Below are 26217 nucleotides of genomic sequence, written 5' to 3' on the forward strand. Positions count from 1 at the left end.
GGTATGGCGTTCACCCCGTTCCCGTGTGGTTGCGAGCTCCCTGGGAGCAGGGACTGTGATGCTCCCGTGTGCCCCACGCAGCACCCAGCACTCGGGAGACGCGCGATTGTAAGGGAGTAAGTGGCTGGTGCAGGCCGCTTGGGGCTGCGGGGTGTCCCGAGGTGTTAGTGGAGTGTGCGGCTGTAGGCTGAGGAGGCCCTCGCCCGGTGGCACGTGGTCCTCTGCCCATGCGGTGGGCTCGGCCTCACCCCGAACCCCCCAGAGTTTCCACAGCGGGCTCGAAACCCTGGAGGTGACTGTGGTGCTGACGGGGTGGAGGCTGCCCCTTCCACATTTGAAGGTGAAGGATGAAGCCCAGGGACGTCCCCTGGGCCCAGCCCAGCTGTGGCCAGGCAGCAGGCCACGCGTGCAGAGCCACAGAGTAGAAAAACCTTGTTTTATTCAGCCCAGACCTGGGCAAACTTGCTCTGTGGTATGGCCAAAATATAAAAAACAAAAACAAACCAACAACCGACAAAACAATGTCGTAGAGAAAAGTTAAGTACAAAATGGGTCTGGCATCCGGAATCCCTGTGGTTTCGGTCCACGTTCGCTCCCTGAGGCCGGCAGGGACGGATGCCCCTGCCTGTGGGTTGGGGGCTGGGCCCCTCGGCGGGAGGCCCCGGGGAAGCAGGGCCTGCTCTGCAAGGGGAGAGATCGGCCGTCGATGATGCCTCGAGGAGGTCAGGATCTGGGGGCAGAGAGAGAGTAGGTCAATGTCGGCTGCAAGGCAGGGCTCCTGCGGTCCCACGGCCCAGGTCCCCACGACCTCCACTTCCCTCAGGACTCTGGGCTCAGGGGAAAGGGGTCGACCGCTCAGCCCAGCTCCAGAAGGAGGGTTTCCTGCACTCCCACCCACCAGAGCACGGTCTCGCATGTCCCCCACCCGTGCCCTAGTCCCGGGTTGTTTTCTAGGCCATTAGCAGAGCTGCTACTGTCTGGAAATACTTTCTTGTTTTTTCTAACCCAATACTCCTTTTTTTTTTTTTAAGCCTCCTTTTTCCTTTTCAGAAACATGATGGAAACCCACAGGCGTCAGTCCCGTGGCCTTTCTGGGAACGCTCCGTCCGGCTTCCTGTGCGCGCTGGCCCAGCCGCCTGCCTGCGGTCAGGGTCGTGGAGACGCTCTAATAAGACCTGGGCCTTTCCAAGCACTTATGTAAAGAGCTCTCGGAAGGAAGGGCCCTGGCCTCTGCTGCTGCCCGCAGGCCCCGGGGGAGCCGGCAGGGAGGCAAGGGCTGCTCCTCTGTCCGCCCTGCTGAGGGCCCTGGCTGCTCACACAGCCGCGGGGACGGGGACGCTGCTTCCACCCCTCTCCCCGCGGCAGGCAGGGCCGGAGGGGGATGTGGGCTCCCTGCCCCCTGAGCCCCCAGCAGCGCCCCCGTTTCCTGAATGCCCCTGCCTGCCTTCCTCCTCTTCCTTCCCTAGAATTGCCTCTGCTGCTTAGGCGACCCCTGAATTCTGAATGGCGACTGGTACGGGCTCTGTTGCCCAGGCTAGAGTGCCGTGGCATCAGCCTAGCTCACAGCAACCTCAAACTCCTGGGCTCAAGTGATCCTCCTGCCTCAGCCTCCCGAGTAGCTCGGACTACAGGCATGCACCACCACGCCTGGCTAATTTTTTCTATATATATTTTTAGCTGTCCAGCTAATTTCTTTCTATTTTTAGTAGAGACAGGGTGTCGCTCTTGCTCAGGCTGGTCTCAAACTCCTGACCTCAAGCAATCCTCCTGCCTGGGCCTCCCAGAATGCTAGGATTACAGGCGTGAGCCACCGCGCCCGGGCCATACTTTTAATACTCATGTTGTGGTGGTGGCATGTTGTGGACGGTCAGGTTAGTGGTAGCAGAAATAAGCCCTGACCCTCGTCACACACTGAGTAATGACCCTCGTCACACACTGAGCCCTGACCTTGGTCACACACTGAATAATGACCCTGGTCACATACTGATCCCTGATCCTGGTTATACTGAGCCCTGACCCTGGTCACACACTGAGCCCTGATGCTGGTTATACTGAGCCCTGACCCTGGTCATACACTGAATAATGACCCTGGTCACATGCTGAGCCCTGACCTTGGTTACGCACTGAGCCCTGATCCTGGTTATGCTGAGCCCTGACCCTCATCACATGCTGATCCCTGACCCTAGTCACACTGATCCCTGACCCTGGTCACAGGCTGAACCTCACACCTGCCATCCATTAACAAGCATAAATGTTTGGGGAAAGACGCGTCTCTGGACCCTGGGATCTCGACCACTCTTCCAGTTGATGGTCAAAACTTAAAGCTCTAAGACTATTCTTCTTTTTTTTTTTAATGGAAAAGAGTTGCTTTGATCTGATCAAACATTTTAAATTCACATGGAATGGGGTGAGGTTTCTTTGTGAGCTTGTAAGCAGGGGTCCCTCTGCAAAGAATTTCATGTGGGGAATCAGTAGAGGGACTGAGGACAGCAAGCCCAGGACAGTAGCAGCTGAGGATCCTGCCCAGCAGCCATTTGCCAAAGGCCTGACCCCAGATTTTGTTAACTTCCTCTACAACAGGGACTTAGGGACTGGTGATGGCTCACTCATTCCAGCCAGAATCACTTCTGATCTGGGACTGTCTAATCCAATCCACTTGATGAGGACACTAATGATCATCACACTGGGTGCTGGGCTCTTAAAGATGCAGACATCAGGCCTATAAATCCTCACCCAGGCCTGTGTGGGGAGTACCCATTTGATAGTTGAGAAAAGTAGCTCGGAGAGGTGACATGAATTACCGAATGTCACAGAGCAAGAAGCCACAGAACTAGGACTGCAGAGCCCATGCGCTCGCACCAAACTACTCTGCCTTCTCCTGGTTTCCACTTGGGAAACCTTCGGGAACCACGTGATCGGGCCGCAGATCAATGCCCACAGCCTGAGCCCCACCACGAGCACTCAGCTTGGGGTTGGCACGGACAAGGCTGTTCCTGCTGGGCCCAGCCACAGCTGTGTCTGGCCATCAGAGCGACCCAAAGTGCAGGTGTCTTAGGTATCTCAGGTGGCCTTGCCTGCTCCCCAGGCCAGAAAGGGGCGAGGGCAGGAGGGGTGGTGGGCAGCACTTACTGGACAATTTTGCAGTTTGTTGTAGAAACGTAGCGACCTGTGTAGTGGATGTTGCATCTCACCACGTTGTTGGTGAAGTCAGACTCCAGAACAATGTACTTCGGGTTCACGTGCACCTGCGGAGGAGAGCAGCCCAGAGGGAGGGGTCTGGTCAGGGAGACTGCACTTCGCCGGGTCACCAGGGCAGGGGGTGGCCAGGCAGACAGACAGGCACACACGGAGGTGACGGAAGGAGGGAGACAGGGAGATGGAGAAGGACGACGTGAGGCCAAGAGACATGGAGACGGGGACACTGCTAGAAAGACATGGACAGGAGAGAAGAGGCAGCAGGTGGTTCAGGAAGATAAAGTCCAATCCCGTTTATCAGAAGATCACGAGCTTCGCCAGGACCTGCGCCTGTGCCTGGCGGGCCCTGCTCGGGGCGTTCGGGGTCAGGGAGGTCGGGTCCCGCCTCAGGTAAGGCAGGAATGAGGGGCTGAGCGGGACTCGATGCCTGGCCTCCCTGCCTCTGAGGCTCACAGCCGCTCACGAGCATCCCTGTCCAGGTGACCCATCGAGGGCCTGTCTGAGGCCAGACGGCAGCCCCTGCTCTGGAGCCCGAGCAGCCGACATTCACCGAGATGACAGTCCAAGCGTAACCTCTGCTTTCTGCCTGGAAAGGAGCTGTTGGGACGCACCACTTAAAAAAGCTGGATTAACTGGGGAAGGGGCAGCATTATTTGCAAGACGTTTAAGAACAGATGTGATGATGTTACTTTCTAATCCAAGCGCACTCCTGGAAGGCAGGAACCGCGTACTGCTTATGTGGTCTGCGCGCCCAGTGCCTAGAACTCAGAGGGGCCTTCGTGTTTGATGAGTCGACGAGTGAGGGAGGGGAAAGAATACACCACACTAGACAGCCCCAGGCCCCGGTGAGGCCCAGCAGGGTTGCACGCACAGAGCCTGCAAGGAACCACTCTGGTGACTGCGATTTGAACGCCCGTCTCTGCTAGCTGCCTTTCCGCAGGCCCCCCTCACTGTTCTTCCTCTACTCAGCTTCTGCGTAGAGTGGGCCCAAGTGAACCGGTAGCATGATCCCCCGCCACTGTGCCTGCATGGAGGAGGCCGAGGCTTGGCTTTGCAGGTGAGGCTGTGACTGGGTGGCCTGCACGGATGTACCAAGCTGGGCTGCGCTGTCACACACTTTTCTACCTGTCCCTCCATCAAGGGAAGGGATGAAGGAGTGAGTGTACATCGGGGTGGGAGGGGTTCAGGCTAAAAGGGACTCTTGGGCACAGGAGCCCTTGGCTTTGCAGGGGGCCCCGTGAGGAGCTGAGGTCTCTCTCCATCTCTCTCCCAGGTGGCAGAGAGTCTGCCCCGCCTGCAGATGGGGGCCGGGAGGCTCACCTTGAGGACGTAGTTCCCGGGCTGCACGTCTGTTATGTCAATCCACTGGCAGTCGATGTCCGCGTTGTAGGTGTCGTAGCAGCCTGGGCTCAGGCCCTGGGAAAGGGACAGGTGGAGAGGGTGGGGTGCTGCCCACCTTCAGCTGCTCAGGGTGGGTCTGCCCCTTCCCAAGGCCACTGGACCAGAGAGAAGACAGGGAGACGTAATAGCCAGCTGGGAGGGATAAAATGAGGGCAGGGGGACGCCGGGGAGAGAAAGACGGAACAGTGGATAAAACGAGACAGACTGGACAGACGGACAGTCCGCAGATGGCGGGTGGACACACAGGCAAATGGGACATCATGCTATCCAGACCTGCTTCAATGTTCCTTTCTCTCCATGAGCAGACACCCCTAGAATGATGCAGGAAGGGGCCTGGGAAGGGAGGGGACAGTCCCTACAGGGCCCTGTGGTGGCCTGAGGACTGGTGAGAAGACCTTTGCTTTGCCCAGAGCTGAGTGGCCATAAGCCTTGGCACCAGCCTGTCCTCAGCCCTGGCACGAGCCTGCCTTGGCTGGCACCGTTCTTTGCCTTCCCCAGCCCCGTCCTCTGGTGCCCCAAGCCCTGCGTCTCCAGCCCCACCTGTGTGTGAGAGGTGCACGCATAGCGCTTGAGGTTGCCGAAGTCACAGGTGCTGTCCTCCAGGCAGAAGCTGGCCTTGTGGCCCTCGGCCACCTTCTTGCCCGTGGCCGCATCCAGCAGGTCATAGTGGCTGAACTCGTCCATGCTGTGGTAATGTCTGGGGGCAGAGGAGAGGAGGAGGAGGGAGAAGAGGGCCTAGTCTCCCCTGGGCCTCTCACCCTGACCCTGTCCTGGGATAGGCCCAGGTGACCCTGCTGTGACACAGCCTCCTGACAGGTCTGGGCTCTCCTGTCCCCGGAGCCCCACAGCGTGGCAGCTCTGGTGCTCCCCACCTAGCCAGGTCACCCGAGGGGAGCACCACCTTAGGACTCCTCACTTCCTTTTTGGGCTCCCACCTGTGCCGGCCTCCCTTGGGCAATACCCTGTGTTCCAGACATTTCCGTCCCTCACCAGAACCAGTCCTTCTATGTCCCCTTCTCCAGCCCAGCCTTGGCTAAAGTTCCTCTGAGCAACTCCCGGTCCAGCGCTGGATCCCTGGCAGACACCACCTCCCCGGGGCCCCCCAGCCAGCATGGGCGCTACTGGGGGGAGGGGAGCTTAGGCCCCAGGCCCCTGGCCGAGCCCCGCCCCACTCACTGGTGGCAGCTGTGCCACTCCCAGGTGTGTCGTGGCCGGTTGGGGAGGAAGTCCGCCGAGCCCTGGTTCTTCACGCGCTGGGGGAAGCGCAGCAGCACCCGCACGTCGTAGTCGGTGGCTTCGGGGGCGTAGGCTGTGCTGTGGGGACAGGTGGGGAGACCGCAGTGGGGCTGGGGTCCAGTGACGCCGGAACACAGCATGGGCTGCATCAGCCCCCACCCTCAGCCCCGGGGCCGTTGGTCCTCCGTCACCCCCGTGCCCCGAAGGTCCTCTCTCCTGACCCCATCGGTGCCTGGCTGTCTCCTCCTTCCTGGCCTCCACCATGTGGCTGGTGCTGCCAACAGGGTCTTTCTAAAGTAGCATCAGGCCTGGCAATGGCCCTTGGAAAGTCCCCGATGCCTGCAGGTGACTCAGGCCCCTGGGGGCAGGGACATAGAAAAACTTTTGAAGGGCAATTTAAAAATGGCCCTGTCCAGGGATTCTGATAAGTCTTCCCCACTCTAGTCAGGGCCCTACTTGTTGACAAAGCAGGCCACGTCTCAGGCACGGTCCTGAGAAAGGGGGCTTGCGCTCCTTTGGTCAGAGCCTCTGCATGTTCCTGGTTCCATCTGCCCTTCTGACTCCCACCCACCACACACCTGGGTTCCTGCTTCCAAGTCTGTTTCCCAACCCAAGTCCCCTCCTCCAGGAAGTCTGCTCTGATTGCCTCACTTAGGGGACTCCTGATGCCTGTGAGCTCTACAGCACAGCCCACAGCACAGCCTGTTACCACCTGCACCCTGCACTGGGTTGGATGTGGCCAGGCCACCTCTCGCTGACTGCATGGCTTCAGGGGCTGGCAACCCGCCTTTTTCCATTCCGGGAGCACGGTCCGTGTGGACTGCTTGCTCGCAGTCCACTGCTGACCACACATTCCCAACTGAGGCAGGCCTTGTCAGAGGAGAAGGGCAGGAGGAGTGAGGGACAGTAGTGAGGGGAGACACACACACACACACACACACACACAGGCTGTAGGAGCAGGGCGGCTGCCTGGAGTCTCCTCCCCTCTTTAGCTGCCCACTGACAGCTGCCCTGGCTGGCCTCAGGGGCGCTTCCCTGGAGCTCATTAAAGTCTGAGTCCCAAGGCCAGAGGCGAGCGGTGGCCAGTCATGGGGATTAACGCTCTCTCTGAGAGTATGTCTGGACAACAGGCGGCTCAGACTCCTGTCTGCCAGGACGTAAGGCCCCCAGCCTTGTCTGGGGGAGGCTTGGAATCTGTCTGTGTCTGGGTTGAAACAAAACATCCTCCTTCCCTCTGTTCAGTTACACCCTGCCTCTCTGCTCGGCTCCGCACACCGTGGGAAACCATCAGGGTCTAGATCCTAGGTCCAGCTTGGCCACAGCTGGCGGCGAGACTTGGAGCAAGTCCCTTCCCTTCTCCAAGTTCTGCCTGCGTGTGGACTGGCACCGGCCTGTGGGCCACACTCAAGTGATCCGAGAGGGCCCTCCCCAGCCAGGGCTCCGGTTCTGCCGGGGTCTCCAGGTCTGCACTCCTGCGCCCAGGCCCCTCTGATGCCTCAGCCCTTGCCCACCTCTCCCTCCTCTGATCTCGCACAGCTCTGGCCTGTGAACCACTCGTTCAGGCTCTCGTCACACTCCTGTGGCGTGGTCCTGTCACTGGGGCCCGGGGGAGGGCCACGTTCTCCAGCTGGCCCAGGAGCTCCTCCAGGACAGAGGCCAGGGCCACCTCCTCGCCCCATCTGGGGGCTCAGGTCTGGGCACTGGGCTTGCTCCGCGGAGATGCAGTGGTAGTTTGGCTTTTTACTAAAACGCTTCAAAACTGGACAGGCTGTCAGTGAGGCTGTAAGTTCCCCACCACCGGTGGAGTCACAGCAGGGACACTGTGCTCTCTTCTTGTGGACGACCGGGTCGAGGTGAGTCCCGCATGGGCAGGCAGCTGCAGGGTTCTCAACACGACCAGGGCCAGTTCCCGCGCCCGAGTGCTGCCAGCCTGGGAGGACGTTAGGAGCCTGCGCCAGAATGTAAATCAACGACCGCACTAATCCCCCTGCTTGGTTCAGCTGACGCCTGTTGTTTTAAAAGCAAGCTGTTCCCAGCGAAGGAAGCAGCTAGTTGAGTTACATCCGGGGCAAGCTCCTTATCTTGTCACAGACTGGTAACAGTCAGTGGTCAGCTTCTCTGCGTGGCAGCGAACCATTAGAACTATTACCAATAGGAGCTCTAGACATGAGAAAATGCTGACATTCCAGCGGCAGCAAAAAGTAAAAGTAAATAGTGAGTTCCAATGTCAAAAAAAGGAAGTAATTAAGAAAAATGAGTGCTTTCAACATAGAGGGATACAAGCAAAAAGGCCATGCGATCTTTAACTGGTTCTTTTAGCACAGGGACGTATCCCCCAAGCACACAAATGTGAGTGGAGCAGAAACTTGCTAATAAACGCAGAGGCAAGCTCTGCAGGAGGCAGGAGCACCACGAATAACGAGTCGTCTGTGCCCACCTTCTGGGTGCACGTAAACTGGCCTCCGTTCCCCCTCTCCAGTGACACACAGAATGGGGCCTCTTTGTCACTGTGCCCACTGCGACCAGGCAGAGACAGCCTGGGCCAGCCAAAGCCACAGCTGTCCTCTGTGGACATGGCTCCGTACCCCGGCCTCTATCCCGCAGGCCTGCCCACCCTACTGGACTTCCCTGTCCTCGTGTGAGCACTCCTGGGCTCCCCATGAGGGACCTGCCCACCAGGCAGCTCAGATTTGAGAAGTCTGAGTTCCTTTCATCGCTCTTCAGTTTCCTTCGGGGCTCGTGTGGAGATGAAACGCCCCAGCAGAGGTAGAGTCCTTGCACAGGGCCACGCAGCACACAGAAATGCTGGGTGCCTGCTCCTCCCCGCCCCTCCCGACTGCGTCAGGGCAGACAAGCCTCATACAGGAAGAGGTCAGGGCCCTGGGAGGCCCGGGCACGTGGCCAGGGTCACCTGGATGGCTGGCAGGAGCACTGGTGCTGGGCAACTCCCAGGGACTGTCCCGACCTCTCTGCTTCCTCCTCAGCCCCTTACCTGGCCAGACACTTCTCCTCCGCGGCACAGCGCAGGGAGTACAGGTGGGCTCTCTGCACATAAGTGGACGCTTGCACGTAGTTGGGGTCCGGGACCAAGTCAGGGAGACCTGAGTGGGCAGTGGGAGAGAGCATGACGTGGAGAGGGTCAGGCTGGCCACTGCTCATGCCCAGAGACCGCTCCCTACCCAAACACCCGCCCCCATTCTCCCTGGGCCTTGGGTCCTGGGCTCGGGTGTGGGGTCAGGGAAGTCAGGCAGCAGGAGCTCCATGGTGGGGCAAGCTTGGACATGAGCAAGATCTGGGAGACGGGGTGGAATTTAGAGCCAGAGAGCCGGAAAGGGTGTTCTTGGCACGGGGAACGGCATGAACAAAGGCCTGAAGGCAGGACCGAGTGAACCAAGTAATTTCCTGACAGACACTCCCTCCGTGTCCTTATTCCCCGGGCCTCTGGACACCAGCCCCTAGACGCCCTCTGCTCCTCTCACCCCTGCAGCCAGCGCTCTCCGTGAGCCACCAAGACAGCCCTAGGCTTGCTTCTGGCCCGAAGTGGGCCCCAGAAGCCTCGTGGGCAGAGCCAGGTGGATGCTGGCTGGCAGGAGTCAGGGAGGGCAGGAAGGGATGGGCTAGAAGGAAAACACTTCCCCAGAGTGGCCTGCTGACTAGGCAGGATTCGCAGCCTGGGCGCCCAGCCCGACCTGCTCATGATTCCTTTCCTCCTGGCACAGCCCCTCCTCCCCCCATCACCTGCCACCACGTCCTGCCATCGGCCCCCCCGGACCTGACCACAACTTCCCCATCTGCAACCTCTGGCCTCCAACCTGAGGGAGGCCCTGGCTCCGTCCCTTGCGGGCCCGGGGGGAGTCTGGAGCCTGCTCCAGCCCTGTGATCACTTGTTCCCCAGGACATGCCAGAGACCAGGTCTGTCCACCCTGCTCTGCCCCCTCCGCCTTCCCCACAGGGCACGCACTAGTTCAACTAAGAGTTATTAGGAATAAGCAGAAACCAAACTCAGTGTCTAGACCCCATCCTGCATCGGAATAAAGGAGGAGTGATCTTAACATTGGGAGTGCAGGGGCACAGGCCGGCTGGGAGTGGGCAAGGGGGGCCCAGGGCCCTATCCCAGCTCAGCCGCCAACTTAAAGGGCCTGGGGCCTCTGAGCCCCCTCTCCTCTCCCCTCAGGGAGGTAAATGATGGAATGAGGCTGTGAGCTCCTCTTAGCTTCTTCCAAGCCCTCTGCTCCTGGAGGAGTGGGAAGGTTGACAGCAAGCAAGAGGGGTTGAGTCTTGCTGCCAAGACCCCCTCATCAGCTTCAGGTCCACGAGACGAGGCAGAGGAGGGGACGTCTGGCTTCCAGCCTTTGACAGAGGTGTCGGCCTGCACCCCCAGCACACACACCCCGGGCTCCCGGGCCTGAGCTCTGCTCTCCCTGGGGCCTGGGCTCATGGGGGAGCCTGGTCCAGGCAGCCAGGGTGACCTCACCTACTGGGAATGAAGAAGCAGCTTGGAGGACGAGGGTGGGTGAGGATGAGGTGGCTCCTGGCTGATGGGGGACTTCTTGGCCAGCCTAGGCCCTATTACTCGAGCCTCCAGGAATGTTTGCAGTCATTTCCCAGGGGACCCTTGGCCCTCAAACCCAGCTGGGAGCTGGTTCTCACCCTCTGGTCCCCGGAAGCCTGGGGGCTAGGGGCTGAGGACGAGAGGAATGGTCCACCAAGGGCCTCTCCCTCAGCAGTGTGCAGGGGTGGGGCAGCCGGGCCCGAGGCCTCGTGGGACCCAGCATTTGGCACCAGACAGCCTGCTGCCCCCACCCCAGGCCCAGTTTCAACAAATACTGCACAGATGGCTCCACAAAGCTTTTCTGGCCCGACCCTTCCTCTTAGGCCATTTCATGAGCTGGCTATGCAATCCAGGGAGGGTGGAAGAGCCAGCTGAGTAAGAGGCCAGGTGGGGCCAGTGAGCGCCGATGTTGTTCCTGGCCTCCGACTGAGCCTTGACCATGGTCACACACTGATCCCGACCCTGGTCACACACTGATCCCCGACCCTGGTCACAGACTGATCCCTGACCCTGGCCACACACTGAAATCTGACCCTGGTCACACACTGAGCCCCGACCCTGGTCACACACTGAACCCCGACCATGGCCACACACTGAGCCCCGACCCTGGCCACACACTGAGCCCAGACCATGGCCACACATTGAGCCCCGACCCTGGTCACACACTGAAATCTGACCCTGGCCACACACTGAGCCCCGACCCTGGCCACACACTGAAATCTGACCCTGGCCACACACTGAGCCCCGACCCTGGCCACACACTGAGCCCCGACCCTGGTCACACACTGAGCCCCGATCCTGGTCACACACTGAACCCTGACCATGGCCACACACTGAGCCCAGACCCTGGTCACACACTGAGCCCCGACCCTGGTCACACACTGAAATCTGACCCTGGCCACACACTGAGCCCCGACCCTGGCCACACACTGAGCCCTGACCCTGGTCACACACTGAGCCCCGATCCTGGTCACATAGTCTGACCCTGGTCACAGACTAAAGCCTACAGACTGAGTCCTGATAGCTATCAACAATTCTGAATTTTAGTCTCATTGCTGTGTATCCCCAGATGATGTGCCAAAGCTCTGTACTAAAAAAAAAAAAAAAAAGCCTTAACAAGGAATTGCTTTGACACCCTCAATCCTTTTTGATGAAACTGAGTAGGGTAGGGGTTTTTATGAGCTCCAGGGCTGTGGGGGAGGGACATTTGTAGCATACCGCATGTCTCATTCAGAGTGAGACTAAGGACAGACAGCTCGGGGCTACTGGTCACAAGCGCAGCCCTGACCCCCGCCCTAGATGACCAACTTCTCCCTCTTACTGTTGAGGAATCTCAGCTCAGGCAGGCGCCTCTTGTGCCAGGACGTCTTCCCTGAGTGGTAAAGACATCTTGGGCCTCACATACTTCTCCTATCTCACTACCCCGTCTGTACCGACCTGCAATTAGATTTCAACCTGCAATTAGATTTCATCGTATCTACTGGTGTCGCCTCCCCTCCGAACTGTGCTCTCTGAGGGCAGGGCCCAAGTTCCACTTGAACCTCAGCAGGGCCATCCACAGTGCTCAGGAACCTGTGCTTTGGGGATTACTGACGGGCCCAAGTCCCCTCGGCCTCTGGAAGTGCTGGATGAGACTGAGGCTCAGAGAGGGCAAGGGATTTGTCCACAGTCACACAGCGGGTCAGGGCAGCCCCAAGAGGAGCTGCTAGCTCCTGACCTCCTCCCAGGACTCCTCTTGTCATTCTTCCTTTTATAAAAGTAAACTTTAAGTTGTTGTTTTTTTTTTTAAGGTATAATCTATACATAGTCGCATGCACAGATTTCAGGTGTACAGTTTGATAAGTTCTAACAAAGGTATAAGGCCATGTAACCACCACCACAGTCAGGCTATGGACTGTTTCCATCACCCCCGCCCCTTCCCAGTAACCCCTGGCCCCTCAACCACCCCAGGCAGCCACGGATCTGCTTTTCCATCACCAGAGATTAGTTATGCCTTTTCCATGGGATCAGTCTTACCATTATTTTATAGTTTTCTTTGTTCCCTATCTCAGGCCATCACTGGGGCCTTCCGCACCCACCCCCAGTTGCCCTCCCCTCCCTGCCTGCTCCCCCCACACCCTCCTTGCCCCCAGAGGCAGCAGCTCTGGGAAGCTACTGGAAAAGAGCAGCCTCCGGAGTTCAGGCAGGTCCCCCCCTCGCCCTCAGGATCCCCTGCCGAGGTCCCTAGGAAAAGCAGGCTCCCTCCCATGGCTGGTATGTTTTTTCAGGAAGGAACAATGCCTCCTTCTCCGGGCTGCTCTCCCAGGGGACATTCCGTCAACAGCCAGGCTTGTGGGCTCGGGATCCCAGCCCCTTTGCAGGGCTGGAGGTGGGGGGCTGCGTGATGTGGGAAGGGGCAGGAGGAACGCTTGCCCTCCAGGCAGGGTGGCCAATGCCGGGTACAGTCCAGTGACAGCCAGACAGCGTGATCAGGCCCCCACCCCAAGACGTATGCATTTTAAAGAAAGATCCTGGAGAAAGGGCCTTTCTGCCTACTCCAAATGCAGGAGAAGCCATCCGTCATGGAGACATAATTTTGAGGAGGGCTGGGATCTCTTTTGCCAGCACATATGGCGTCATCCAACCTCCTCAAACTGGAGACTCTAAAAAGTGGGTTCCAATGAGCACTTTCCCCAGAGACTCTCGTTTTTATAAATGCAGAGAACTGAATTAATCCTAATTCTCAGTTCACAGCAAACCAACCATGATCATTGGTCTATGCAAGGCCTGTTTCTTGTCTTACCAAAGTCTTTTTACCTTCATCTTCACCCTGACCCTCAGACATGTCCGTGACCGTCTGTGCTGTCTGTATAGAATCTGCGGTGCCCGGAGGTGGGTATGCATTTTTAAAGTATGGATCTCATTCTGTTTCCTGATTTTGCAGTCAATGTAAACCTTTAAGATCTATCCAGTTCCCAGCTTGCCTTGCTCACTAGGATTCCACAGTGTCCCTCCACCATGTCCCACCTGGCCAGCCTGCCATGTAGACACCCAGGTCACCTCCGACTCCCCCCTCCACAAACGTGCTCCAGTGGACAGCTTGCACAGACCCCTCCCGGCCCTGGCGAGGCTGTGCGTCCAGCTCCCGGCTCACCTCCCGCCTTGCGCAGCTCCCCCAAGCCCCCAGCACTGCTGGCAGGGGTGGGGTGAGGGGTCTGACCACCACTTGGGCCGAGGGTCTTGCTCAGACTACCCAGGGAGGCCCTGGCCACCACCAGAGTCCTTCCTCCTGCTCCCAGGAGGGAGACAGGAGCCTGGGTTCTTGCCCTACTCTCACAGACCTTCTGTGTGGCCCTGGGCTGACTGAGCCCCTCTTCGGGCTTTATAGCCTCCACTTGTGCTCTTCTAATTGTCCTCCACCCTCCTCGAGGCCTAGAGCCCTGTGCTGGCCCCCGTGGGTGCTCTTCCCCAGAAGATGCTGACCTTGGGGATTCATGGCAGGGACACCGGGTCAGAGGGCAGCAAAGACCCTTGGGATGGCCAAAGCCAGGCTGCTTGGCTGGGGAAAGGCTGGCGTGAGTGAATCGGGTCCCGAGGCCATTCCGCAGGCAGCCAGCCACTGGTCTGGGGGAGCCATTCAGCTGTGGCAGGGCCCTCAGACCCTCCAGGATAGTGAGGGCGCAGAGCTGAGGGGAAAAGACCCGTGTTCTGCGTCCCTGCTCTGCCCTGGAGCTTCCTCTGCAGGGGCCCCAGGACCTCAGCAGGGAGAACCCGTCACACGACTCTCGGGGCCAATGTGCTCAAGACGGGCTCACCCTTTCTTCTGCTCTAGGCTGGGTCTGGAGATGCTGACAGCTCCCGTGCCAGCCCTTGGGAACCCAAGGACAATGACCATGTGCCCCTTCCCTGGCTGGATCCACCTGGGGCCTTCTCAGGGGTAAGACTTCAGAGGTGAGTCTACCATCTTGTCCAACCTCCCCATGCCCCTTTCCGAGGCTCAGTTTCCCCATCTGCCCAATGAGGGAGACTGGACTAACTGCCCTCGAGCACAGGTTGGATGGCTTGATAAACACTTGGGGATTAAAATGCTTTTGGGGAGCTATGTAGTCCACTCTCCAACCTTGGGCAAGAGCCCGAGACCTCTCACAACCTCACAGACGATACTTCAGCAGGCAGGAAATTCTCCCACCGTCTGATCTAAATCCTTCCTGCTTCATTAGGAATCCGTTCCCTCCTGCCCAGCGGTTCCTGGAGGCTGCCCAGCGCCAAGGGCCCTGTGGCTACATTCCTACCGCTGACCCACACCTCACCTGTTTCCCTCCTGGCTTCCCTTTTTCTGTGGGTTCGATAAACCTCATCTCTGAAATCTTCCCTCCCCAGGCCCGCTGCTCGCGAGGAGCAGACGATGGATGGAAAGTGGAATGCGAAAGAGCCCTAATCTCTTGAGCCCAGCGCTGGAGGATAAACAAAGTCCAGCAGGAACCGGTCAGTCGTTGTGAAATATGTGCTGAGCGGGGTTTTGGCCAGCGCAGCCGGACTCCGGAGGAGCCCCTAGGTGGGGGAGCAGCAGAAAGCGCCACCGAGCAGGGCCTAGAATAATGATGAGCCAGAGAGCGCCTCCAGAGGGGAGCTGGCCGCTGGCACCCTAGGAAATGACTGTCCTGATAATCAGGACACTGAATTGTCAGCGCAGGCCTGGCGGTACACCTGCTGGTACCACACCTGTTGGAGAGAACAGGCAGGGGAGGTGGCTGCACAGGGTGCTTTGCCCCACCATGAAGGGGCAATCCCAGCCCAGCAAATGAGCTATGCCGGCCATAAAGCCAGGGCCACAATCTTCAATGGCTCCCAACTGCCCATGGACTCAAGCCCAGAAGTCTCAGGGTGGCAGCTAAGGCCTTCTGTGATCTGGCTTTAAGCTGATCTCTAGAACTCTTAACCCTAAGGATTAACAGGCAGGTCCCTGGCAGCAGACCTGAACTTTTCTACCCCTAGCCTCTGACCCCACGGTGCCCTTGTCCTGGAGTTCCCTGCTATACATCACCGCCGCCCCCCACCTCACACACAGAGCCCAGCTCTGCTCATGCCCCGAAGCCTACCTTGTCAGCCCTGACCACCCCTCCACCACCCCCTGCACCCTCTTACAGCATTCACCTGCACCGCCCAGCCCCCCGCACCCCCCGACTGGGAGAGACAGCCCAGTGGCAGCGACGCCTTGCTCTGTGCAGAAGGGGACCTTCACGTGTGCTCGCTGGAGCCAGCTGCCCAGGAAGCAGGATGGGCGGAGCGGGGAGGTGGCCATGGTTACCCTCTGGGGAGGTCAGCTCCCTTCTCAGGCAAGCCTAGGCCGCCTCTCTGCACACCTCTTGCACGTATCTTCCCCCTGTAAACACAGCCCCTGCCCCCAAAGCCCACCCAACCTACGCAGGCCCAGCCTGGTGCCCGCTACCCCACCTTCGGAAGCCTCCCCTGATGCTTCAGTTGCCTCAGGGGTTCACTCCCTGCCTGCTCAGACCCTGCACAGTGACCTGAAATTTTTATCTTTCTTACAAAGCCTGTTCTGCCCACAGCCTTCTCACCTCAGCTCACGGAACTGCATCTTCCAGCGGCACGGCCATAAGCCACTGTGTTGTCCCCGACCCCTCTCTCTCACCCCCACATCCAACCCACCAGGAATCCCAGCAGCTCTGCCTCCAGGATATACCCCAAAGCGGTTCCCTCCACTGCTCCTTTGGCCTGGGGCTCTGCAGCAGCCCCTTCTCCGCCTCCCTGCCTGACTCCCCACTGTGCACTCCTGGCACAGCAGTCGGGGTCCTGTTCAAATGTCACTGCTCAGCTCAGAGCCTGCAGTGGCTCCCTAGTGCACAGAGAGGAACAGCCCAGTTCCTCACAGTGGTCCCCAAGGCCCTCCACACTCAGCACCTCATTACCTCTCTGCCCTGCCTCCTGTTATGCCCCCACTTCCACTCTGCTCCGTTCTAACCACACTGGAACATACGTGAAAACCCCAGGGAATTCCTGCCTCAGGGCCTTTGCACTGGCTGCTTCCCCTGTCTGGAACCCTCTTCCTGCACAGAGCCGCATGGCCCACTCATATGCCTCTTGCAAGGCTCTGCTCAAATAAATGTCACCTTCATAAGGCCTGCCTTGACCACCTCTGCAACCTGCCCCTCCCAGACCCGCCTCATCTTCCTTACCTATCTCTATTGTTTCCACAGCACTTACCACCTTCTGTTATTTACCTATTTATTATGTTCATCCGTGAAAATGTAAGATCCACAAGGGCAAGGATTTTGTCTTTCTCTTCACTACCGAACACCCAGCTCTAGAACAGTGTAGCACACAGTAAGGCGCTCGATAAATATTTGTTGAATGAACATGTTTCCTCATGAGATGGTATGTGCTGTCCCTACCAGGTGACAGCCCCTGAGGGCAGAGGCGGGCAGGATGGTCCTTGCCTGCACCCAGCTGCTGGCCCAGGTCTCACAGGTGCACGGCAGGTGCCGGGAGCTGGAGAGACGGAGGGGCTTGGGCCACTCTGCAACCCGGTTGCTGGTTTCTCGCTGCCAGGCCGAGACCTTGATGAGGCACGGATGGGTCTGGGGCGCCCCTGAATCCCCCATGCCTAGCTCAGGGCCCTGTACCCGTACGCCCTTGGCGAGCGTGTGCGTGAATGCCCACATCCCACAAAGGGTCTGGTGGCATCTGCCTGCGGGAGCACAGACTGCTATCAAACAGAGGCTGGAATTGATTCAAAAAGTCCTTTCTTTTGAAAAAAAAAATTAGCTTGGGGCTTGGAAAACCCAGGGTTCCAGTTGACCCACAAACGGGGGGACGGGTGGGTTGTCTCCCAGGGTTTTGATGGCAAAGGCCTCTCGGACATCAACTTACCTACCCCATCCCTTCCTGCTCTGGCGTTCTGTCACCCCTCACCCCGTGTCCAGGTGATACTGAAATGCCCGGTTTCTGGGGTGCCCATCAGCAAGGGGAAGAGGGCCCAGGACCAACCCACACCCTGTGGTCCTGAGTTCAGACAAAGAGGCCCTCTTGGTCCAGCTGCCTGTGGCGAGGAGGTGCTTAGGCCAGGGCAGGGGACGTGTCCGAGGCCCTGACTGCTCCCCCGCAGGAATGCAGGGCACAGCAATTGGAAGCAGGTGTGGGCTGCCTGGGCGGACCATCGCCCCCTCCCTGCTCCCTCCCTCTCCTGCCCGTTCCAGCCACTGCCCTGGGGACTTTTCCATGTGTTCTTGGCTTGAAAAGGAAGCAGGATGGACTCAGGCTGGAGCTACAGCGTAGGGGTGCCCCTTCTGAGAGCAGAGGACATCGGGAGACGGGAACCCCTGGGGTTAGGAGACAGGGAGGAGAGGTGACAAAAGGCCAGAATGCCCAGGCAAGTCCAGCAGTAGCCTGGCACCAATAATGGCACTAATGGCTCCCCCCTGCCCTACCACCATCCCCAATGACTGTGGGGCCTGCCAGCTTGAGGCAAAAATCCAAATTTTGTTTTTTTCAGGGGGTTTAGACTTAAGAGAAACAATGAAGACTGAGACAGGTGACATAAACTGTCAAACACTCTTCCCTGAGGGGCAGAACAGGCTGAGGCCGGGGCTGCCTAATGGAGGGGACAGGCAGCCTGGGTCCAGCTGCCACTCATTAACCCCGAGACCTTGGGCGAGTTATTGAATTTCTCTGAGCCTCGGTTTCCTCATCTGTAAAGTGGACATAATTCTATCTATCTCACAAGGTTGTTAGGGAGATTAAATGAGAAAAAGAAAGGACAAAAAGAAAATAAAATGCTTGGCATGGTATCCATTCAATAAATATCAGCCCTTCTTCATCTTATTTAAAACAGGAGCTGTCTCTTCTTGCAGGGACAGTCCAGTTTGAGACCAGGAGAGAGAGGAAGCGGCTTGCGAGCCAGTGATAAGAGAGGAGACAGGAAGTCTGCCTGGGATGGGCCGCTCAGGACAGCACGTGTTTGTTCAGGCACTAATGACTCTCCGTGGACAAACAGGGAGGCAGGAGGAGGACCCAGGCCCTTCTACAGCTCTCTCAGCCTGAAGATTCGATTTTTTTTAGAAGGAGCGGGAAGGAAGGAGGGATGCTGATCTGTGCTTCTGGCTCCAGGGCAAGTCACTTTACCTCTCGGGGCCTTGGTTTCCTCATCTGCAAAATGGGGACGGTAACGGTACCTACCTCCTAGGGTTGTAAGGATTAAGCGGCTCTAACTGTAAAGCTCCAAGAACAGTGTCCGGCGCTCGTTAAGCACTCGATGAGTGCTTGTTAAGTAAACGTTCCGAGTCTGGAGTGAGAATCACAGGGCTTTACCCCACGCCACACTGGGGAGGGACTCTGCTCCCAGAGTCTTTCACACCGACTGTCCCATCTCACTCTGTCACAGCCAGTGCCCAGAATACAGAAGACAGACAAATACCTGTTAAACGAGTGAATGAATGTGGTGTACAGGATGAGCGAACGTATTTTTAAAAATAACACACAGTTATTGAGAACTTAGGACAGGGAGTCACACAGACCCAAATGCTAGTTTCACTACTCAAAGTCAACAAGTGAGCCTGTCACCTTATCTATAAAAGGGGACAAATAGCAGCACCTGGCTGGGACCTGGGAATTAAAGGAGATGATGTGTAAAGTGCCTGGTAAATGCAAGCATGATTCTCCCCCGCACGCAGGTGGGGGGGGGCTGAGGCCCAGAGAGGCACCGCTGGCAGAGGGCCCACGCCTGTGCCCGGCCTGCCCAGCTCGCAGGGTGAGCATGGCATCCTGGGTCACCTCAGCGTGAATTCTGGCTCAGGTGCACCCTGCTGTGCCACCTCCCTAGGCCTCAGTTTTCTCATCTGTACCAGGGAAACCATAATCTCCCCCTCACTAGGAGGTTGTGAGGAACAATGAAGTCGCACGGTGAAGCCACCAAGCTCAGAAGGTGCTCCTCAGCAAATGCCCAAGCTGGTACTATTATCCCTGCCTTAGGGTTCTAACTCTGGAAGCGTGGAGTGGAGGCCTGCTTTGGTCCTTCCCTGCGTCTACCCCAAGCCCTGCAGAGGAAAGCAGGTGACCGGGAGGAGCAGGCAGCTTGGGGGGCAGCCCAGGTGAGCTCGCGGCCCAGGCAGCAGGGGTGGCCTTGGGAGCCAGGGCTGCTCTCGGGGACTGAGGGTCCCAGTCTGCCTCTTGGGAGCAGGAGGCTGTTCAGAGAGGGCGGTACCTCAGAAACACCCTTGAGTGTGTGTAGGGGGATGGAACATCTAGACCCAGGAGCAGCAGAGTCCCATGGGGGCTGTGGAGGCCCGCGAGAGGAAGAAGGAGGAAAGGAGAGGAAGGAGGTATCTCTGGTTCTGAAATGCTAGACTGAGACGTTTAAATTTTGTCCTGAGGCCCTGGGGAGCCACAGGATCTTCTTGAGCAGGGAGTCACCTGGTCAGCACTGCAAGGGTTTATCTGCCCCACACGTAGGATGGACGGGAGAGAGAGAGAGACTGGGAGCAGGGGACCAGGGAGGAAGCAGCTGCTGTTCCCTCCTGGCCTCCAGTTGGCCATGTGAGGACAGGAATAGAGGACACATGCCAGGCAAGGCTGGCACAGCCATCGAGATGCCCTGGGAGGATGCCCAGGGCAGCCTGTTCCATGTTCCTTTCACAGGGCTGCCAAAGCCAGTGAGTCAGGCCGGAGATGGAAGGGGAGGCCCTGGCAGAGGAGCTTTGGCCTTCTGGGGCCAGGGGTCATCTGCTTAGTTGGCACTAAGACCCCCAGCTCAGAGAAGCTGAGGCTGTAGGAGGCAAGAGCTGGGGCAGGGATGCCAGGAAAGAAGAGCCTCGTGGTGGTACAGGGAGAGGTCACATCTCGGGAGCTGGCATGGCACAGGGCACACAGCCGAGCCTGGGAAGCAACCGGCCACCCTCCAAGGCCTCTCTTGGAGCATTTGCTGTGACAGTCAGGCAAAGTATGTGACCTTCTCTGGGCTTCTGTTTCTTCTCCTCATCCCTTGCAGTTACACATTTCAGAGTTGGAGACAATGGAACTGCAGGAGGCCTCCGGCAGTCCCAGCGCCCAGGGTGAGAAGACAGAGGATGCAGGCACCCAAGGAATCAGGCTCGGGACAGGCACTTGGAAACCACCCACCCATGGAGGGATGTGGGTGGTGCTCACATGTGTTTGGTGTTGTGAGGACACATCCACGCCCACACACATGTGCAGGCTGCCAGCGCCCGCCTCAGACCCCTGGGTGTGTGGCCAGGAGAATGAAGTCAGTCTCAGAGAATCTGCCTTGGGCTCCCAAACCAGGCCTGGGGGTCCGATCTCAAGTACAAGGCTTGGCCTTCCCTGGGCTGGGATTTTCCATGGTCCTGGCCTAGCAGGGTGGAGAGGGAGGTACCAATGATGGGGAGACTACTGCTCCCTCTCTGGCCTCTTCATGAGCCCCAGACTGGCCTGCACCCCCACACACACTCCCACCCCACGCCCTCAGTGATTAGGGTGCCTGGCGGGTGCTGACAACCACCTCTTGCAGCAATGCTTGGAGACCTCCTTCTCTGGAAGTCCTCCTGAACCCCAGCCCCTGACTGAGGAGGAGCCTCCTCCGGGCTCCCAAAGCCCCTGGCCCCGCCAATGCTTGCCTAATCCCAGCACTGAGGAGCCCCCCTGCTACGCTTCCCCCAGGGCAGGGCCCGGATTGGATGCATGTCAGCACACTCAGCTTGGCACCTAGGATACTGCCTTTCAGGAATAAATATCTTTGACCCAAAGTGAACTGTGGGGCTCAGGGGCAGGGGCCAGAAGCCCTGCTAAGCACCCGGCACCCCCACTCCATACATGGCCTTGCCCTGTCCTCTGAACCAACTGGCTTCCTTAAAAACTAACAGGCCAAAGAGGGGCCCTAGAAAACTCACTGGCTTGGAGCCCAGACGCTGAGTCCCAGGCCTGGGTCTGCCAACGTTGTGGCATTTGAGGCCTAGGTTTTCTCCTCTGCCCAGAGGCGGGGCCCTTCTGCCTGAGCCTCATGCTGAGGTCTCGCATTCTAAGAAAAGCTGCCGCAAAAGTTTAGCACCCTGTAAGTAAAATATGCTCTCCTCCAAGGGGCTCTAGGAGCAGTTGCCGCATGGCTGTAACACACCCTGCTGCAGGCATGCTTCATGCATGCTCCAGGTGAGGACCAGAGGGGTGGATGCACCCTTCCTCACACCACAGAAGGCCCATTATCTGATGCAGCCTGAGCTCCTGCTGGTTCTCACAGTGGGATTCAGCACCCCACTCAAGGGCTGCACCTCGGTGTGAGAAGTGGGTGCTACCCATGGGCACGCTTCTCCAGCAGTCCCCAGGGAGACAGGAGACACCACAGCAGCAGGCCCCTCACCCAAGGTCAGGTTGGGTGGAGACAAGGCATCATCCCAAGGCCGAGGAGCAGAGGCTGTGGCTGTAGCGCCTGCACCCTTGGTCCCCCCAGGGCTTGCCCTCACCTCGTGGGCCTGGCACAGTAACCTCGGTGGGAGTGGAGGATCGTGGACACAGGGAACTGATTCCAGCCGGACAGAGGTAGGGTGGGGGTGGACTGAATAAGCATCAGGGACTGAGCGGAAAACCTTGACCAAAAAGCTGACTGCCCCTGAGGGAGAAAAGCAGGAAGGGGGACCCTAGGACAGAGGAGGAGGGGCCAGACCCACCAGCAGGCCCTTGCCATGGTAGCTCTGTCTCCATGTGGGTGCTGCCCATCTGAAAAAGGAAGGCTGCCCCTCCACTGCGCCCTCACGTGCAGATGGCTCGGGCCTTCCCAAGACTGGGTCGCATCTTCACTCCCTGAAAAGCCAGGGGGAGACCTGTCCAAGCTGCCTGCTGGGACCCTCTCCCTCGGGGCCAGGACCAGGGTGAGGGGAGTGAGGCAGTGAGGCACTGGCCTGGAGTGCAAAATTTAAGGGGGCTCCAAAAACATCAGTAGCCCAGATAATATTTAATGCAATATTTTTAAAACTCAAAATTAATGCCAAAAAAATCTGTGAGCAACAAGATATCCAAATTTCAAATAAAGACAGGATCTATACTGATGATTTTTCAGTTTGCCTCAGTTCCAATATGGCTCGGTATAGCACTGTTACTGATTCTGTTTAAAATCTGAATATTTTGGCCGGGCATGGTGGCTCACATCTGGTAGTCCCAGCTACTCGGGAGGCTGAGGCAGGATGATCGCTTGAGCCCAGGAGTTTGAGGTTGCAGTGAGCTATGCTCGTGCCACTGCACTCCTGCCTGGGGGTGAGTGACAAAGCGAGACCCTGTCACTAAAAAAAATAATAATAAAATACAACACAATTTGAATATTTTTTTATCATGGATTTTTTGCATTAATTTTGATTTTACATAATGCATTGAGATACTACTTTATCTCCATTACTGAGTTTGGGGTACCCCTTGAATTTGTGCCCAGGTCAGTGTCTCACTGATGTCTCTAATCCTGGCCTTGCCAGACGCCCCCTCAGGGAGTTCTGGCCATCTAGTCTGGGCTCTTGCCCCGGGGAAGGCCCCCCCACCCCCAACCTCTTGATCACTCAGGCCAAACTCACAGATGCCCAGTAACAGGCATTTGCCACACCTCCCCTTGCTGGCCCTGCAGACGCTTCTGATGCTCCCTGCCTACCTGTGGGCTGGCACAGGGGCTCCTCCCAAAGCCCAGCTGGTCCCTCTGCCCCCTACCCTCAAAGCCAGGGTCGGAGCCCATATCTGCCTGGCCAACCCCTGGCACCAATGATGCGTGGGTTGGGGGGCGGCGGGGAGGCGAGATGCTGTGGGGCTGTTGGCTGGGGTAGGGTGTGGAGGGGGGTCCTTGCTTTAGCAGCTCAGGGGAGGCCTTTGGTATAGGATGCAGGAGGGGGTCTGGGCGCCTGGAACAGGCGACCAGGAGCAGTACAGAGGGTCCCGGGGCGTCGGGGCATACTCACCGCGACCGTTCTGGTTGGGCCGGTACACGCTGCCCACGCTGAGGCGGCCCTGCTGCGCGCCGTTCCGGTCCCCTCCTGGCGGGGGCGCGTCGGAGCTGCGCACCGGCAGGTAGGGCGGCTCCAGCACGCGGAAGGGGGGCTGCGGCTCCACAACGCGCGGCGGGCTGTAGGCCTCGGGCGGCACGTTGGCGTAGGGCGGGTACCAGCCCAGGCGGGGGTCGCCGCCGTAGGCGCCTCCGGTGGACTGCGCCGCGTCGGGGCTGGGGTCGGGGTAGGCCTGTTCGAGGCCCGTGGTGCCCTCGTGGTACAGGCTGTGCGAGTAGCGGCGGTCCAGGCCGTCGGGGGACTGCGGCTGCGGCGCGTAGGGCCGCTCTGGGGCCGGGTAGAAGCCCTGGGCCGGGTACTCGGGCTGCTCCTCGCCGCCGCCGTAGTCCTCGTAGCGCGCCCGGGGCTGGAAGGGGTAGATGACGCCCGCCGAGGCCATGGCCGCTGCCCCTGCGCCCATGCCGCCGCCCGCACCGCGGTAGTACACATAACCCTGGTCGTAGGTGCGCGACGCGGGGTCGTAGTTCTCGTACTGGCTGACAAAGGGCGCCTGCGGGTAGGGGAACTGCTGCGGGTAGGAGGGCGGCTGGCGGTAGGTGGTGGCGAAGGCCGAGGCCGAGACCGAGGAGGAGGCGGAGCCCCCGTGCCGTTGCTGGGAGACGGAGGTGCGGGCCCGGGCCATGCCGGTGCTGTCCCCGACGGCCACCTCGCGCCAGTTTTCTGGCACCTGGCCGAAGCCGAATGGGTGCCGCGCCTGGCCGCGCACAGTGTCCGAGCCCACGCGCCCCGGCAGAGGCAGGGACGGCGCCTGCCGACGCCGGGGGCCCCCGTGGCTGCGCCGCTGCTGGGCCTGGGGCGCGCCGGCCAGCAGCACCCGGGAGCTACTCTCGGCGTGCGGAGGCCCGGCCGGCACGTACTCTGAGCCCGAGTTGAGCAGGCTGTACACCTGCCCGTTGTTCTCCCACTGGATCAGCTGCCGCCAGCGCCCCGGGTCCGAGCCCTGCCCTGGCTGTACCTGCTGCCCGTGTACCAGGACGCACAAGCAGGCGCCCCACACCAGGGCCTCCAGCTTCCAGCTGGCTCGGCCCAGAGCCATGGTGGCCTCTCTGCAGAGGCCTGGTGGACAGAGAGGCTCTCAGAAGTGGCCCCCTGTGCGTGCTGCTTTTCCCACGGCCTCGCGGACAGGACGGCTCCTTGCCTGTCCCGGCTTTAGCTTTGTCCATCCTGGCCTTGTCCCGAGCGGGACGGCTCCTCCGATGACAGCATTTCGAGGCCAAGGGGTCAGGGCAGGGTAGGGGCGGTGCCCAGGGCTGCACGAGGCTCTCCGCAGGGCACCGAGCAGGCAGGACCGCCCGGGGGCCTTACATGGCCGGCCGGCACTGGCTGTTCCTGGGCCGGCGCTTTCCAACTCTGAATGAATAAGCAACAGGCTGGGAGCGCCGGGAGGTTTCGGCTGCCTGGTCCGCCTGCTGGGGCCTCCTCCGCGGGGCCCTAGGGCCCGCCGGGTTTTAGCTATGCGCGGGTCCCACAGCTGTAGGGCTCGCTTAGTCCCTGGAGCTCCCAGCCAAGCCGCAGACTCGCCCCTGCAGGAGAGAATGAAGCAGGGAGTAAGAAGGGCCTCTGGGGACTCAGACCTGGTGAGTGGGGCTCTGGCAGGCAGAACAGGGCTGGGGTGTCAGTACCACCCTGCCCCTTCCTCTCTGCTTTGGACACAGCATCCTTGGTCTCCGCCTTACTCACTGGCTTCTTGTTTGGGATGGAATGGGCCCCTGGCTTCTGATTGCTCCAGCCTCTCCCTAGTACCTGGGGTGCCCTCTTCTCTTGTTCCCCAAAGCCAGTGCTAAGAGACATCTTGCTTGTTGGTGGGCCTCCTTGGGGAGATGCCGAACACGGTCTACCCTCTAATTCTGCAGCCCAGATGCACCTCAGTTCTTGGGCCTGAGTACAAAGGGACCGGAGCTTCAGCTTTTCCTGCTTGGCACCCCTCTGGGCCTTCCTGTCCCAGTCTGAAGAGTGGGCCGTGTCCCTCAGCTGAATGGGACTTGTGAAATCATGGGGAAGATGAGCTCATACATCATGTGTGGTTTCTGTCCTGCATCTCTTGATCCTGCATGGCCTGGGAATAACCTGAGTGTACACAGGGCTGCAGTGAACCCAGGGACTGCCTTTGACATGGGATGGGGACATTGTGAGGCAGAGAAGCTTGTAAGCATATGACAGCAGAAGGGAGATTCAGGACTTCTGGCCTAGTCCTGTGGCTGTGATTAAGCTGCTGGGTGACTTTGGGTAAGTTCCTTCCCCTCTCTGATCCTGTTGCCACATCTGACCAATGAAGTATTAGGCCAGATGATCCCTGAGAGGTTTTGGGAGACTCCCTGTTCCCCCTGGGGATGGAAGGGATAGGAGGAGTCTGAGAAGTTGTACTCTGAGTGCTGCTCTTCAGGCCTCCCCTGCCCTGCCTTCTCCACCCTTCTGGGAACTGGGGGGCAAAAATTTCCCTCTTGTGCTTATAAACAAGGTAGGAAGACTCTGCCCTTAACTTGGCCCCTGCAGATTCTCTCTCTATTTTGGAAACTCCTGGAGCCCACCTTTGGAAGAGACAGCCAGAGGAGACATTCCTCAGAACTGTGGACCCCCTCCCCCACCCCCAGGCAGCATTTGTTCACCCATTGTGCTGTTCTTCTGGAAGGAGGCTTGATTCAGGTGACTCGGCCATGTCTCTGCCCTTTAAATGCCCATAATCCAGCCAGGGAGGGGGAAGCTTCCCACACCATTCCTGGCCAGCAGCCATTCAACACTGACACTCAGTTCCCCAGTGTGGGGTCTGGTTTCAGACTCCAGATAGGATTTCTACAAGGAGTGACATGGTGG

The 26217-nt window shown here is 58.8% G+C and overlaps 1 protein-coding gene across 1 annotated transcript; it reads right to left on the reverse strand.

Annotated features, from left to right (window-relative positions):
* Nucleotides 1-441: 441 nt before the first annotated feature.
* LOXL1 (lysyl oxidase like 1) lies at nt 442-24730 on the reverse strand. The gene is made up of 7 exons (XM_069457600.1): nt 23302-24730; nt 8825-8933; nt 5773-5910; nt 5137-5293; nt 4516-4611; nt 3130-3245; nt 442-730 (listed from the first exon to the last, which is right to left on the reverse strand). Exons 1-7 carry the CDS (start codon nt 24440-24442, stop codon nt 724-726), a joined length of 1764 nt encoding a protein of 587 aa, XP_069313701.1. The 5' UTR covers nt 24443-24730; the 3' UTR covers nt 442-723.
* Nucleotides 24731-26217: the final 1487 nt, after the last annotated feature.

Source organism: Eulemur rufifrons, chromosome 2 (genome assembly GCF_041146395.1).
Source record: "Eulemur rufifrons isolate Redbay chromosome 2, OSU_ERuf_1, whole genome shotgun sequence".
NCBI lineage: Eukaryota > Metazoa > Chordata > Mammalia > Primates > Lemuridae > Eulemur > Eulemur rufifrons.

Excerpts from the sequence above, each read along its gene's own strand:
- LOXL1 (XM_069457600.1), bottom strand. The coding sequence starts at position 24,442 with ATGGCTCTGGGCCGAGCCAGCTGGAAGCTGGAGGCCCTGGTGTGGGGC. Across the intron at positions 5,294-5,772 it reads GAGTGGCACAGCTGCCACCA|ACATTACCACAGCATGGACG; the intron begins GTGAGTGGGGCG and ends CTCTGCCCCCAG. Across the intron at positions 3,246-4,515 it reads CCGGGAACTACGTCCTCAAG|GTGCACGTGAACCCGAAGTA; the intron begins GTGAGCCTCCCG and ends TCTCCTCCGCAG.